Source organism: Drosophila santomea, chromosome X, assembly GCF_016746245.2.
Source record: "Drosophila santomea strain STO CAGO 1482 chromosome X, Prin_Dsan_1.1, whole genome shotgun sequence".
NCBI lineage: Eukaryota > Metazoa > Arthropoda > Insecta > Diptera > Drosophilidae > Drosophila > Drosophila santomea.
In genome coordinates, this window is record NC_053021.2 from 13,721,226 (window position 1) to 13,736,899 (window position 15,674).

The 15,674-nt window shown below is 44.3% G+C and overlaps 3 protein-coding genes across 4 annotated transcripts in view; 2 read left to right on the top strand and 1 right to left on the bottom strand.

Annotated features, from left to right (window-relative positions):
• Nucleotides 1-1,022: 1,022 nt before the first annotated feature.
• Nucleotides 1,023-2,923, top strand: LOC120456209. Its single transcript, XM_039642889.2, has 5 exons — nt 1,023-1,273; nt 1,430-1,745; nt 1,823-1,899; nt 2,020-2,434; nt 2,497-2,923. Exons 1-5 carry the CDS (start codon nt 1,050-1,052, stop codon nt 2,752-2,754), a joined length of 1,290 nt encoding a protein of 429 aa, XP_039498823.1. The 5' UTR covers nt 1,023-1,049; the 3' UTR covers nt 2,755-2,923.
• A 4,586-nt stretch (nt 2,924-7,509) lies between these two features.
• The window catches only part of LOC120456184 (tyramine beta-hydroxylase), a 33,842-nt gene continuing 25,677 nt past the window's right edge, over nt 7,510-15,674 (bottom strand). For both annotated transcript variants that reach the window (XM_039642858.1, XM_039642859.1), the window contains exons 3-8: nt 12,596-12,954; nt 12,385-12,536; nt 11,932-12,323; nt 11,284-11,633; nt 11,022-11,209; nt 7,510-9,492 (exon numbers count right to left, since the gene is read on the bottom strand). In XM_039642858.1, coding sequence (XP_039498792.1) covers nt 9,189-9,492; nt 11,022-11,209; nt 11,284-11,633; nt 11,932-12,323; nt 12,385-12,536; nt 12,596-12,954 — 1,745 coding nt within the window. In that variant the 3' untranslated portion in view covers nt 7,510-9,188. The remainder of the gene's footprint in view (nt 9,493-11,021; nt 11,210-11,283; nt 11,634-11,931; nt 12,324-12,384; nt 12,537-12,595; nt 12,955-15,674) is intronic.
• Nucleotides 13,218-14,955, top strand: LOC120456198 (DM7 family protein GE17491). The gene has a single exon (XM_039642878.2). It carries the CDS (start codon nt 13,344-13,346, stop codon nt 14,895-14,897), a length of 1,554 nt encoding a protein of 517 aa, XP_039498812.1. The 5' UTR covers nt 13,218-13,343; the 3' UTR covers nt 14,898-14,955.

Sequence of the window (15,674 nt, forward strand, 5' to 3'; positions counted from 1 at the left end):
AACGAGGGCATTAACTAGACGCCGATGACCATGATGATGCTAATGCTAATGCTAATGCTAATGATTATGATGAGGACTAGGATAGCAAGATAGCATGACAGCATGACAGCAGGATGGAGGGATAGCTGATTAGCCAAGTCGAGTCGAGGAGTATGTAACATATAGCGAAAAACTCACTAGAGAATCACTTTTCTGAAACGTAAAAGCAAACGATCTTAGCCTTAAGCGCCTACCGCTAAACAGACAAACTTTAAAGCAACGTTACGTGTGGCACGTAATGCAGGAACTAATAAATACTATTATTAATATTAATAACTATTACGATCAAGGGGAAACTGTTTTCGCTGGCAGAAAGGATGGATATAGAAAGCATTACATTTACATGACATCATTTTGGCCCCTTTAGCATTCTCTAGATATACAATATACAACAATTCTTAGTAAGCCTATAATTAATGGAGGAGAACGTAAGCGGAAAAATCGAAGGAAACCAATTAACAAGTAAAACATAAAACATATTTTACCTTTAATGCGTACACTTAGTATTAATGAAATGGCCGACAAAAGCAAAAAACTAAAAGAAATTAAACAAAAAAAAAAAATTAATTAAAAAGCAAAGAAAACTAAAGAAAACAAAGAAAATTTGCAAAAAAATAAACAAAAGTTCATAAAAAAAAAAAAAGCAATCTTGTGTTTTTATTTCAGTAATTGTACGCTCGGCGTGAAACTTAGTAATTTCACCTTTTGATAATCCCGAGTGTCTTGTAATCCAATTGTTATCAATGGAAATTGATAATGCGTTTTCTGTTCAAACGTTTCAGTTGTATATTGTATATACATATATGTATATTGAGTATTATTGCTCTGGTCAGCTTTCCTATCTCGACTTTCAGCTGGAACAATTTGAAAAAGGGGGTTCCGCGATTAAGCACTCACAAAAATGAACAAATGCAAATAAGATAGGAATACTTGCAGCATCAGCACCTCGGTCCCTATAAAAAGGGCTCCCCATCGAAAGGGGCGATCAGTTGATTTTTGAATTCGTCGCGATGTTTCCGATTTACGCCGTGACCGTGGGCCTTTCAGTTCTTTCCCTCCTGCCCCAGGATGCCAGTGGAACGTGTTACCTTTCAACCGTTGCTCCGGCTCCGTTCCATCTTATCAGCTTTGGCTCGAAGCAATTATTGTCCGATACCCCGCAAACATTTGAACTGGAAACGGACCAGACCATTGACCTTTTCTGCGCGAGTGGATTTATTATAGACTTAAAAACGTACTGTTTGATTCTCTGTTACTTGCATGATATTAGCTTTGCCAATAATTACGACTTTTTATCGCAAACTTGTGTGTTTCAAAAGAGTGATTTGCAACTTTAATAAATACATTCGCGACTTACATTTGCAAATGAACATTTTTGCTTTGTTTTCAGAGTTAATTACAACGTGCCGAGTACGAAAACACTTACCGAGACTAAACTGACAATGAACTGCAGCCCTTATCAGTATATTACCCACGATGGTGAAAGTTATAGAACTCCGTTGGTTCAGTGTCGGAAGGAAGTGTTATCGTTGTTTGAGAGCGAAACAAGTTTGCCAAATTGCACGGACATGACCCTTGTGTTGGGTTATAAATTCAATGACAAGAGTTCAATCAAAAATGCGGCATTGTGCTATGATATCGTCGCCACTCAATTGAAATATATTGCTTATACGACAATTTTCAAAGAACATCGGATCGTCGCAGAGGTGGGTCGCAATACCTTTTTGAGCAAAATATATAATACTCTCTTATATTTTTCCCATTTCCATGTACATGTGTGTAGACCCAATTGGGACAACTTAACGATGTCGGATTAAATATCCAAGTGAACTATGAAAGGAATCTATTTAGGAATATCAGGTGGGTTGAGTCCACGTGACTGTGTTACAGTGCCCTAGTTACGATTTTATCTACGGAGTTCTCCGTGATCAATTGTTAATAGTTAGATTAAATAGTAAACATTAATACCTTTTCGAGCAGCCAGCCGGAACTTAATGCGTACTTGGCAAAGGAGAAGCAGTTGTTCTCGGAAGACACTTTCCAGGTAGGCAGTTTGGTCCAGGATGTGACTGTTAGTAGGCAGTTGGCCGGCTACGAGAACTTGATGACCACCGTTTGGTTGGAGGTGCTGCGTTCCGGCAACTGGAAACACTGGACGACGGCAATGCATGATGCCATCGGTATGCACTTCGACATTCGTTTGGGTGTCTCCGGAGTTCTGGAGCTGCCGACGGTCGCCGGACAATCATGCAACGCAAGCCGATCGTTGCGGATTGCATTGGACGATGGCAGATACGTGACCATTCCCGCCCACATTTGGGCCCATGTGCACGCTGTGGAGGAGACCGGTACCGGACTGGATGAGTTCGTCATCATTGGACACAACTCGCCCTTTGTGCGTGCATGTCATTGAATGTGTGTATTGCTCAGCCATATTCAATCCTTTTGATCTTGCAGTACCGCAGTGGCTCAAGCGACCTATGCCCCTCGATGTGCAACCAGGTGTCCTGGCTGCGGAACAGCGTCTTCGCCAGCCTCCACGAGTTCCCCGCCTTAGGAATGGTGCAGTGCTGCCGGTTGGAGGATGTGGCCCACAAGCTGGACAATTTCCCCGGTTCCTTTGGACCGAGGACAACCGAAGGTACCGGGACAACAGAACCCACGGCACCAAAAATGGATTACCCCTTCTTCGGGGTTCTCGGAACGGTGGAGTAGGTTGTCAATATGTAGATTTGAATAGATGAACAAAAGCTATAACTTTGTTCAACATTTTGAAGAAGCATGCGGCTTTAAATGCCTACATAATTCCTATATAATCAGCGCGCTTTGCTTTTTCCCCATATGCGATCCTTAATTCCAGTAATAAAGTTATAATCAGCGCATATTCGAATTTGAAAGTAGAGCTTCGATTAAACTTCCAGCTGTTCCAGGCGTTAATATACATACCTCCGCCTAGTGGCAGCCAAACGAGCTTTGCCACATCCAGTGGCACATCCAGTGGCCACGTTTATTGCGAATTCCTGCTGGTGACCCAAAAGTGGATGGGGGGTGGAGGTCACCGGACCAGCGAATACAACTGGACGCCACAAGGGAGCGGAATGTCAAGTCACTTTCATTATCAACAAAACAAAAGAAGGACGGACGGACGGGCCAACGGTATAAACTCAGCATCGAATCTGGAATACCCTACAGTTTAGCACTTTTCATCATTCTGTAACATATGGTTTTGGCGGATGTACAGTTGATGTATAGTATGCATGTATGTATGTATGTATGTATGTATGTATGTATGTATGTATGTATGTAAGTATGTATGTATGTATGTACATATGTATTTATGTATGTATGTATGTATGTATGTATGTATGTATATATGTTTACTTACAAACGATGCACATGCACTATACATTTCGAATAAGAAAGCAATTGAAGATGCCCTTCTGCCTGCGAGTGGCAAAGGCCACAAAGGCCATTAACGCTGGGCGGATTGGGCTAAAAAGCAAAGTCAATGGCAAAAGGAAGAGGAAGAGGAGAAAGGAGAAAGCCAAAAGGAATTTCTTGATTAAGTAATAGGAATGTTGGGTCGGTGCGGTGCAGAGCGGAGAGCTCGCTAGAAACACCAGAAATGTCAGCGGCCATGAGTGGCGTTTTATCTCGACTTGACATTCCACCAATGGCTGCGAACTCGAGGGCTTATCCTGGCAAAAGTCCTGCGACCAGTGCGGGCAGGACTCGCCACGGGTGAGTCAATAAAGCATATTTGTGCTTGGTTGTTTTGCATAAATTATGCATAAAACAAAGCGGCAAACAACCAAAAAAAAAAAAAATGAAACAAAAAGCGCTCCCAATGCGCAATTGGTTTCCAAAGACTCATCCCGCTGCCACGCCCCTTGCCGCCCCAGCATTTAAGCCGATTTGATCCGATTTTAGCTCATTTTAGCTGATTTTAGCTGATTTTAGCTGATTTTAGCTGATTTTAGTCAAATGCCAAAAAACACACAATATAAGTACCCACCATTGACCAGAAATGATCTCAAATGCTAATAGTAATATTGAAAATAGTAGTAACAATTGAAGAATATATTTATTGAGGTAAATCGCAGTCGTCTGTTAAGTAAATCATCACAGTTCATGGGTTAAGTTCCAAAACATACGCACAATAAGTGTAACTTTCAAATTGGAAAGTATGTATGTTTAAACTTCACAGCTTCCTCCTAGTTTCCAAATGCAAATTTACATATATTTTTTAAACTACAAGTGTGTTAGCTAACCTACATTAAATAGGTGAAATGAGGACACACTGGGTGTCTGCAAGTTGATCAATTTGCCATAACTGACTTCATTCCCATCTTGATGCCGAAAATGCGGAAAAGCCGTCATAAAAGGGAATGAAATTACCACAGGATCTGTGCGGAGGTCCTTCGCCTGTTCGTCCTGCAAGGACAACAACAACAGCAGCAAACAACATCAGCCACCACGAAAGCGAAACACGAAATACAAAATAAAAACAAAAGAAGTAAATGAAATAAATGAAACAAAGTGAATCTGTGTACAAATTTGATTTGCCCTTTTTTTTTTTTTCTTCTTTTTTTTTGCGCTTATATGCGTTTTATGTTTCCACAAAAGCTGTACGAAAATGTCACATAATCAAATTTTTTAACGCAAGCGATTTAAGAGTTGTGGCCGCTTACAGGAAAATGCCAAAAATGTGGGCGTGTGGAATGTGCGCATCCTGCGGATGACGGCTGAAAAAAGAAAAAAATAAAGAAAAAAATAAAGAAAAAAAATAAAGAAAAAAATAAAGAAAGAAATAAAGAAAAAAAATAAAGAAAAAAATAAAGAAAATGTAAAAAAATGTGAAATAAAAGAGTGCCAAAGTGGTGTTGCTGCGGTTCCTTGCGATGACATATGAAATATTAACAAGAACACCGCTCGCTTTTTTTTTGGGGGGGTGTATGTGAAAATCTGTCTAAAAAACTGTGATGGGGCGGGGGGAGGGTGGTGGTGTGTGTGTGCAAAGATCAAGAAGGTCGCACAATTCGCCATCAAGCGTGAAAACAAATTTACTTTAACGATTCCGGGGCACGGAGGTGGCTAATTGCGAAGACTTTCGGGCTTTGCCGATACTTATATACCTTCAAATGCCTCGTAATTAGACAATTACTTATGTATGTACATATGTGCCATTATTTATGTTGCTTATGATATAAGCAACTCAAGTGAGTTTTGTGCTCACATATTGATATTTTCGGGTTGCAAACGCATTAATTGCAATTTTTTAATTTACAAGCTTGGTATAAATTACAACGTTTGCATTGCAGCATCTCGCTTGGCTTACAGCACAATACCCATTGAAAGGGTATCAGCGAACTGTCTATCTGTCTATCTGCCTGTTTGTATATAAATTAGAACACATCAAAAGTTTGTGACATTAAATTTGGTCCCACAGCCTCGCCCGCCATTCCACAGAAACTCGTTCACACACGCCACCGATTTAGCCGCAGATAAATGTTTTAGCAGAATGTGTCTGCGGCTGAAACTGCCAATGGAAATGGGTATGGAAATGGGTATGGAAATGGGTATGGGTATGGGTATGGGTATGGGTATGGAAATGCCGATGGCAGTAAGGATGCTGCACGGGCCCCAAAATCCGGATCTACGCCTCAGCCCCAGTGCCCCAGCGGATACCTCAAGCGTTGCCTCAACCCACACAGTGCAACCTCTCAGAACCTCACTTCAAGTTACCTGTGAACCAGCGAACTAGAAAGCAAAATCAAGCAGAAGTGAGTTGAGTATATAATTAATCATTAAATTAGTTACTTACTTTGTTGAATTATTATGCTTAATTATTATTTGTTTTATTATTATTTGTTTTATTAATATTTGTTTAATTTGCAGTGCTTGTGTCCGTGCTTCACTGTACTACCACTAAGCGGAACAAGGCGGTCACGATGAAGGTTGGCTTGATTAAATGTTCTGCTCCTGTGTGCTCTGTGTGTGTGTGTGCTTGTGTTTGTGTGTGTGCGAGCGTGAAAATGCAATGACAACAGACCGAAAAAAGCGATTACGCACACACCCACACACACACACACACACACACACACACAGTCACACGCAGAAGATGCGGAGCGCGATGCCTTCACGTATGCCATTACGTTCGCTTGCGTTACGCATACGTCGCGTATGCCGCGTATGTCGTGTATGTCGTGTATGCCGCGACCACTTGACTTTTCTCGGTCACGAATCGGGAATCTGCCGCTGACTGCCCCCCCCCCCCCCCCACACACACACACACACACACCCCCCGCAAAGCGTTGGCCCCCAAAAGTCGCTGAGCTACCAGGAGCATTATGCAAAATGTGTATTACTTTTGCGGCCTTAAAAGTCTGAAGACTACTAAATATGCGCATAAAGTAAAGTGTGCAAAATTACCAATTTTTTAATATTTTAATAATAATTTATTAAAATATTTTAAATAAATACAACTGCATGCATATTCGATTGTGCCATTTCTTCGCACTTCCTTCGATGTTCATTCTTATCGCTCATTCTGTTTGACTTTTCCTCTTATTTTCGCTAGATTTTCCGCTGGCAGCGCGTGGAAAAGCGTGGTGCGTACGTGTGTGTGTGTGTGTGTCTGTGTGTGTGTCTGTGTGTGTGTCTGTCATTTGCTTGAAGGCTTTCATGTCTGATGAAATAATGCTAATGGAATGGAAGCTCTTGTTGTTGTTCGACTGCCAATATAAATCACGCAAATAGATTTGACAAAATATACTAAATTGTATAGTAGAAATGTGAGAAATCAAAAACTGCAACAGAACATTTTAATTGATCGCAATTCACATGATTTGTTTTCGGTGCAGTTATTTGGTTTCTGTAATGTAGTTGCGCTCCCCCTTTCCCCGCCCCGCAATATTATTTTGGGGGTGTGTGTGTGTGTGTGGACGACGATGGGCGCCAATGAATATTAAAATATTTGTTGTTTCGTTAAAAACTTTTAATTGGATTGCAGCGTTTTTAATACGCTCATAGCTTCCCATCGCCACGTCCTTGCCCCTTTTTCCCCTTCTTGCGCTGGTCACACAAAAATGGTGCATAAAACTGAAAAATCAATTAAAATTGCCGCTTGTCAGTTGGCGCGTTGAAGGATCAAAAATGCCCAATAAGGACAATGAGAAACGAGCGTCCATTCTGTGTCGGGGATTAAGTCCTCGAATAATATCAAACACTCTCGGATTTCCGCCATTCTATCAGGTAAAAAAAAAATAAAATAAAAAGGAGAGTCGATTTGAACATGCAATTCATGCGAATTACTATATCCGTCAGTGATAATTAATTGATAAATATTTAGCGTTTCATTAAGTACTTGAGTACTAAGTGTTAAATAAACTTTGGTGTAATGCATCGTAACAATTTGCATTTGACTTTCCCCATTTACTCGATGTAAATAATAAAAAAGTGACATGATTCTGGTATGGTGGTCAGTTTTTATTAGATAATTATACATTTTACTTTTTTTTTTGGTTTTCGCTTTCGCTTGGTTTTTGTTTTTTTATAAATATTTCATCTACATAGTTTATATATTCATGTGTATATATATTTCATTTATAGCCATAGAACAATTATCACATCTTACATATATGTATGTTGGCTACACTTAAACGTATCCATTACATGTTTACTCAAATGTATGTGCGTGTGTGTAATGCGTGTGTGAATTTATGTGTGTGTGTGTGTGTGTGTGTGTGTGTGTGGGTGCATTTGTGTAGTGAAAAGTAAGAAATGATTGAAGAACTGATAGAGTTGGATTTTAAGGGGAGGTCTTTTGTAAAAGAAACACATGGGTGCATGTGGTAAGCTCCTGGCTGCTGGTAGCCCATCTACCATGTCCCATGATCCCCACCCCTCACCCCCCTCTGTCAACTTTCCACATTTCCAATAAGATCCCATACCAATTTATTTCCTTTAGTTTTTTGTTCAGATTTCCCCGTTTTTCCTCAAGCTTCTTGGTAATTAGACTTGGCAACGTCGGGTTGCATCAAAAGTTTGCTCATTTATATTGTATAAACAGTGAGAGTTTCTTGGCCATCTTGTTTCTTTCTTTCCGGCCAGTTTGTCCGTTTAAGTACGTTCCGTTCCGTTCCGTTCCGTTCCGTTCCGTTCCTTCAATCAGTCAGTTGGCCATTTAATTTTTCAGCTGGCGCTGCGAAGTATGCTACATTTTCGTCTCAGCCAAGTTCAGTGCGCTTGTGTGTGTGTGTTTCTGTGCGTATATATGTGTGCGTGTGTGTGTTTGTCTGTGGGCCATGCTTTGTAAGCTGTTTTGTATTAAACGTTTTAGCCTGGCGGCGCTGTCAGTCGGCAAATTTCAAAGGCTGGCCAAAAAACAACACGGGCAAAGGGCACAAACAAAGTCAAAGGCGAGAGCAAAAGTGATTCAAAAGTGAATGTAAAAGGGTGTACAGCATGGGCATGGGATTGGTAAATGCATTAGTTATTTAAAGAGTGAAAACATTTGTTTTGCCCTCTTGCCCTTACAAACACGCACACACACACCCACACCCACACACCCACACACCCACCCACAAACACACACAGAGAAGCTTACAGAAACAAGGGGCAATGATAATGCTAATGACCATGAAAGGGTAAATACAAAGCGACTACAGTCGAACTTCCATAAGGCGTAAAAAGCTTTCAGGGCTATACACGTTACAGTGTTACCTCTGATTTCTGTTGCCAACTTCAAAGTAAAGCTAACAGAAAACATTTTGCTAATTAGTTACATTTAGTTAGCTTTTTACAAATTAAAGCAAATTTACTTAATAAACTAAACAAATGGGAGTAAATCGCGTTTTAAAATTGAGTTAAGTCTACTATCCAGCTATTTTTCAGCTATTTTCGAGCTATTTCTGCAAAAATAAAGTGCTTTAAGTATTGAAGAGTTTTCATTAGTTACACTTTCAAAATAGAAGATGTTTCCTGCCCATTCAGCTTTTGGATAGGCGACTGTTGCAATCGAAATCCTTGTATTATCCATAATGTGCTGTATGTACTGTGCATGTGCTGTATGTGTGCCTCTGTGTCTGTGTCTGTGTGTGTGTGTGCTATGCCACGCCCCCATTCGCCTAATGCCTAATGTGCGGCGCCTAATAGATGCACTCCCCCAGCAAATCGCACTCGCCCTTCTCCAATGGCTTCAGCCACAGCGGATTGTAGTTGGGGCACAGTTTGCGGTGAATGGGTATGCGGATTTGGACTGGCGTCGCAGCCACGCCCTCCCAGCTGGACCGCCCCTCGAAGCGAGTGCCATCGGACCTGTTGCACTGCATGCTCAGCGGCTCCTGCATGTACATGGTGTACAGCTGATCGATCCGCGGCTGGCTCCACTCGATGCTCCGGTAATTGGACGACCTGGCTCCATTCAGATGCACGCCGTGCTGATGCTCCGTGCTGCAAGCAAAATGCACACAAAATGCACACAAAATGCACATGATGTAATTAGTTAGGATATGTAGTACTTATGTAATTAGTTAGGATATGTAGTACTTATGTAATTAGTTAGGATATGTATTACTTATGTAATTCGTTAGGATATGTATTACTTATGTAATTAGTTAGGATTTGTATTACTTATGTAATTAGTTAGGATATGTATTACTTATGTAATTAGTTAGGATATGTATTACTTATGTAATTAGTTAGGATATGTATTACTTATGTAATTAGTTAGGATATGTAGTACTTATATATAAGCTTTATGTTATAGAGTTCATCTTAAGATTGTATGCTTAACAATTCCTAACTTTTCTGGAACTTCTTCTTCTCATCACATATGTATATAACTAGTTGGTTAAGTTTTTAACAACAAATAAAAGTTGAATGCATATAAATAAAGAATCTAATTGAAACCTAATTGATTGCCTTCAAAATCGGATTCAAACAAGCTAAGGCAACGAATTAAACAAGTACATAATTTCATTTTAATTTCAGCTTTAAATTGACTTTTAGAACAGAATGTGCTCACTTGAGTTTAGGTTAAACAACTAATGAGCGCCAAAGTATAACCGCAGCTATAACTTCTACTTTCGCCGGCAATTTCCATTTCCAACACCCACCTGGATGTAGATGCGGATGTGGATGCGGATGTGGATGCGGATATGGCTAAACACAATGCTCCACGCCGCATGCCGCATTCCAAGTTTCCGCGATGCGGTGGCCCTAATCTAATGTAAACTTTGCCATCAACCGATGCTCAACTGCTTAAAGTTGGCAATTAGCGAACACCTTTTTAAGAATACGTGGGTTTTTGTTGTAAAGGGCGGTGGATGGGTGTTTGGTGAGGGTCAGGGGGCGTGGCCACAGGAGGCGAACAAAGAGCATTTCGCCGTTATGAATGCGCCGAAGGAATCGAGCCTCGTCGAAAGGGAATGCCGAAAAGTTTGCCTTTGATGCAGAAGGAGCCGAGCGGAAGAGACCCCTTAATGAAAACCCACAATGCCCTTCCTCACCCTTCCCCTTCCCCCTCCCCCACCCCTTGAGCGTTACCCTTGAGCCCCCCGTTGGATACCCGCCACTGGCGGCATTGTGACGTCGCCTGTCGTCGCTTTCGCTGCGTAGATTAAAAAATATTTCTTCCATTAACGCCGCAAAATGCCCGCGGGACGGATGGATAGAATGCCATGAATGTGCATGGGCGTTATAATTGTTGAATAAAGGCAGGGCAGCAAAAAAAAAAAAAAAACAAAAATGGATAAAAAGGATAAAAGGGATAAGTCAAAACAGGGAGTGAGCAAGTCAGGCATTTCTGCCTGCAGCACTTTTGCAAATCAAAGGGTTTTCGTTGCGCCAACATCGATCAATCCCGAATTAAACAAGCTACAAAAAATACGGATAGCTACAGATGCGAAATATTATCTACTTCTAGTTATTAGTTATTTTCAGATAATAGATCGAGGTGTATGGGAAAAGCAAGAGCTCACCGCTTCATGTAGATGAAGTAGTTCTCGAGCGTCTCCTCGGAAACGGAACTCTTGCAGACCTCCAGCTTGGTGGCCGGATAGTAGTGGATGTAGTTGACGCACATCTCGTCGCTGATGGAGAAACCGCCGAGGGCGGCGGTCTTGTCATCCTTGGTGTTGTAGTAGCAAGTGGTCACCAGAGCGTCGCCCTACACAAAAAGCAATGATAGATTGATTGCAGATACTTAAACTATCATCTAGTTATCTAGAAGGATCATCTTACGGGCAGGACACGTGGCTTGTAGTGCAAGGTGCGCATCTCCTGGAAGTGATTCGAGTAGAAGTCATCGCGATTCACCTCGCGCAGCTCCTGCTCGCCGCGAAAGTGGCGGGTGAGGACGCGGACGCCACGTAGATGGGTATGCAGCTGGGAGCCAAAGATGATGATGCCCGTCGCCGGCAGAGCGGCTCGTGTGCAATCCGCCACACAGTAGCCGCTTAGCGGGAATGCCGTTTGGCCGGGCGGAATGGCCATCTTGTCGGTGTACTCCAGGCCCAGTTCCATGACGGCGGCGTCATACTGACGCAGTGTCTTCGACATCTTGATGCGGAAGCCGGAGTTGTCCACCAAGCCTGAAATGAGAGTTGCCAGCCAGACAATGGGGCGTATGATTAATATTGGCGCCAATATTGCGTATACGACTAGTTGAGTGTTACATTTTTGTTGCTTATCAAAATATATATGTTTTTTCATTATTTAAATGGTATGCAGGCAGTTGCTTAAAACATAGAAATGTATTATAGATTGATTGGATAATCCAACCTTCTTTCTCTCAAACAAAAGCAATGCAGCCCATCACTTAACCAAACCGATTCGGGCTAATCCTCTTTGGAGCACCCACTTCCATCGCGACCCACCACCAGCACTCACCAGACTGCTTCTCCGGATTATTGAAATGAACCTCCAGGCGAACGTAGGGATTGAAGCCGGGTCCACCGATGGGCAGACCAGCTTCCGGAGGATAGGTGAAGGTGCCGGCGCCCATGGCCCACAGGACCATCACCTTGGAGCAGACCTTGGCCCGCGGCGGCATCTGTTCGCAGTCGCCATTGTACAGGGGAATCTCATCGTGCTCGCCGGCCTCGCAGTGGAACACCTCCATGTGGTGCACGATGCCCGGCGTTCGGATGAGCGGCTCAAACTGGACGATGTGATGGCGACGCCGAAGATTGCCCTCCAGTCGCTGAACGTGACACCAGTAGGTGGTCTCCTGGCTGGGTATCGGCGCCTCCTGCAGCGTAATCTCCATGTGATCCAGCTCGCTGGCGGGTCAAGTAGTTAGGCAATACATCCCACACATCTGTTAGCACAATCACAACTTACGTTTCGGGTATCAGTATCTTGTCGGCGCGGAGCAACTGCAGCATCTTAACACCCGCCTCGTGCGGAGCCGTCACATTGGGCAGGGCGAACTGGTGATCCTCCAGGGCCAGTTCCGTTTCACCACGTGCCCACACCACATACATGGTGCCCTCCTGCAAAAAGGCAAACATAAAAATGCCGCATTTCCGACCGCCCAACGTATGCAACTCACATGAAGTCGCAGATCCAAGGGATCGCAGGTGTCGAACTTGCGCCTAAAGGCCAGCGTGAACTCATCCATCTTGAAGACCTCGCAGTCCTGCTGGTAATCCCGCCTCACCCAGCGCCCATCCGGACTGGTGTACGTATCGGTGACCGCGTTGAAGAAGCCATTCTGATTCTCAAAGAAGCAAATATCCGCATCCGCCAAGCTGCCGCGTTTGGAGAAGCCCAGATAGAACCAGCGGTGCTGCTCGTTGAAGGCGTTCTGCAAGTGGAAGAGCACCTCCTGCTTGTACCAGTCCACCATCCAGCTCAGCTTGATCTCCTTGTCGTCCAGGTAGATCTCGTGCAGCTTTGTGTCCGATAATCCTGCAAGAAGTGATGCAGATTGTAAACTCATTGTCTCACAAGGGGGATTACTTTATTTCAAATTAATTTTAGGTCTTATTTTAAGAAGAGCTTCTGATCATTATCGCCTGGTGGCAAAATTATTACCAGGCGAACAGGAATTCCAGAAGGTGGACCACAATCTGTTTCAGATAGTTTTTTTTTTAGTAGCCTGCTGTCGATGATTTAGAGTTCTTGAAATATTTTGTTGATCTTCCCTGCTTTTGTAAAATCGTACACTTCAAACCCAACTGTCACATAAGGAACTGTGAACATTTCATTATTAACCAACCAGTGAATAGAGAATACGTTCCTGAGCGGAGCTAAATATAGAAATTTGTTTAAATTCAACTGATAGTCGGGAACGCAAAATGCAGCAAATGCAGGCGGTGCATCGCGATGAAAGGCAGGTGGTGAAGCTGAAGAAGACCTCGTACTTGCCCCATCTGTTCAACCTGGTCTTGCCGAAGATGTTCTACCCCAACCGCATTGTGGTGGAACGGCTCTATCTCGAAGTCCATAAGCACGACAAGGAGGCAGCCGAATACTTCGAGGGCTTCCAGACGCCCTGCTTCGAGATGCCCGCTTCCCTGTTCCCGGGTGAGGCACCGCTGGACAAGTTCGTCTTCATGCCCACGGTGATGTTGCCCATGGGCTTCGAAGCCGGCGGAGTTTTTGGCCCTGGTGTCCTTCCACGGCGTTCCTATCCCATCGACCTGATGGCCTCGGGTCACAAGGGTCAAACCCCTCCGCTGTTCGTCGGTCTGCGCAGCCTGAACGTCCAGCTGCCATCGGGGATCGAGAGTTTCCTGGACACCGTGGTCGATTACCCGGCCGGCCAGGAAGGCGAACAGTCCAAGGTACTGATGCATAGCAATAATTGCTCCTTGTCGTTAGCATACAACTTGCCGGCTCCACCGACTCCACCGTCGCCCTATCCATTTCGTCCTGTCCCGGTGCAGTACAACATTTACACCCCGGATCTGTCCAATGTCCACATGCTCATGCTGCAGCAGCGCAACCCGACGGTGGCCCTGCTGTCCACCGTGAACCATCCGCATGTTCCCGCCGTGGCATTCGCCACCATGGGCGATGAGGAGTGCCCCAAGTTCGAGCTGCCCAGCGGTGTCTTCCCCATCTGTGAGGGCGTCAATCGCCCCATCTTTCTGCCCAAGCGTTTCTTGCCCAAGGGATTCGAAGCCGGCTGCGTCTTCAAGCCGGCCAGTCTGCCGAAGTTGTGGTTCGGGAAGAACATTGGCGGTTTCAACCGACCACAGCCGCAGCACAACAGTGCCATCACACCACCGCTGTTCGTGGGCAAGATCTCCCTCGTCGTGAGTGCTCATCAATTGGCCAAGGAACTTCAACTGCAGGGCGAGCAGAAAGATCAGTCCCTGGCAGAGGAGGGATCACTTAAGGTGGTGGAGCCCAATAGGGGCTTCATTCCCGTTACCCAGGGCTTCCTGGTAATGGAAACGGAGCAGCAGACACCTCCGCGGGGTGCTTACCGCTTGGAGAGCTACCAGAAGGCCAGCGAGAAGGGATGCGTTGTGATGGCCACCAAGGATGAGGGCATCGAAGCCACTGACACTCTTCTACCGAAGCTGGAATCGAAACCGGAGGACAAGAAGAAGTACCTCTCGTGCTTCAAAGTTGACAGCGACATTGATCTGATGGCCGAGGCCATGGCCGACATGGGCACCGTCGAGATGAGTCTGTTGGCCAAGGAGGAGACACTGCCCGGTGTCGATGGTCCAGGCGCCTTGGATCAGCTGCGCCAGGTGCTCGAGGGTCGCAGCCAGATCCGCAGCCACACCGACCAGCTGATCCAGGATCACATCTACAGAATGGATCGCAATCGCAGGCTGGCCCTCCGCCAGCCATTTGGGCCTTGCCTCGGATGCGGCACGCTCGAAAGAAAGTAATGTTCCAAATATGTAATGCTTGATAAACGTGTAATAAATATTATCAATCGATTAGCAATCCAAGTTAGCTATTTAAATTGGCAACTTTATTTTGTTTCAGTTTGTTTAAGCTTGGTGAATATTGTAAGAATGCCAGTTATTTTTCCTTTACTTTGATTGCATTTCTAAGGTGCGCTTGTTTATGAATTGCTATAATTAAGCTTCAAATTGCCAGCCAAATGAATGCGTTAGATACAAACATGCTGTGCAAGGACCCTGGTTCAATTTATTAATTAGGGCACTAGAGATTGAAGGGCCCAGCTGCGAGCTGCGAGTTGGGAATTTCCCGAGGGAACCGATGCTGTCAGTGTTATCCGACCTGTTAGCCAGTTAAAGTCCAGCGACAGGCGGAGTTATAGCCGGCTATTAAGTCGGCTACACTGCTTTGGTTACCAATTCTCCTGGCCAACTGGGTAGCTGAGCAACTGGGCAACTGGGCAACTGGGCAACTGGGCAACTGAGCTGCTGGGCTAAATCCGTGGAGATGGCGCGATAATCAAGTTGCCTTGTACTAATTACCCAAATAAAAGCGAGCCACGCGACTTCAATTTATCCACTGTCCAGTCCATAAACCCATGTACTCCGTAACCCTCAGGAACTCAGATAGTCAGGAGCTCAGCTCAACTGAGTAACTGAGTAACTGGCGATGTCAGGGCATCCATGAGTTGGGGGGGGGGGATACACAAGGAAGAGCGTGGATTTATGTTGGCAGCGACTTGGTCGAAACGGCAGCACATC

What these genes read in the sequence shown, in the direction of transcription:
- LOC120456209 (XM_039642889.2), top strand. Translation starts at nt 1,050, where the DNA reads ATGTTTCCGATTTACGCCGTGACCGTGGGCCTTTCAGTTCTTTCCCTC. An exon ending in AACATCGGATCGTCGCAGAG is followed by an intron (nt 1,746 to 1,822) that starts GTGGGTCGCAAT and finishes ACATGTGTGTAG; the next exon opens with ACCCAATTGGGACAACTTAA. An exon ending in AATCTATTTAGGAATATCAG is followed by an intron (nt 1,900 to 2,019) that starts GTGGGTTGAGTC and finishes CTTTTCGAGCAG; the next exon opens with CCAGCCGGAACTTAATGCGT.
- LOC120456198 (XM_039642878.2), top strand. Translation starts at nt 13,344, where the DNA reads ATGCAGCAAATGCAGGCGGTGCATCGCGATGAAAGGCAGGTGGTGAAG.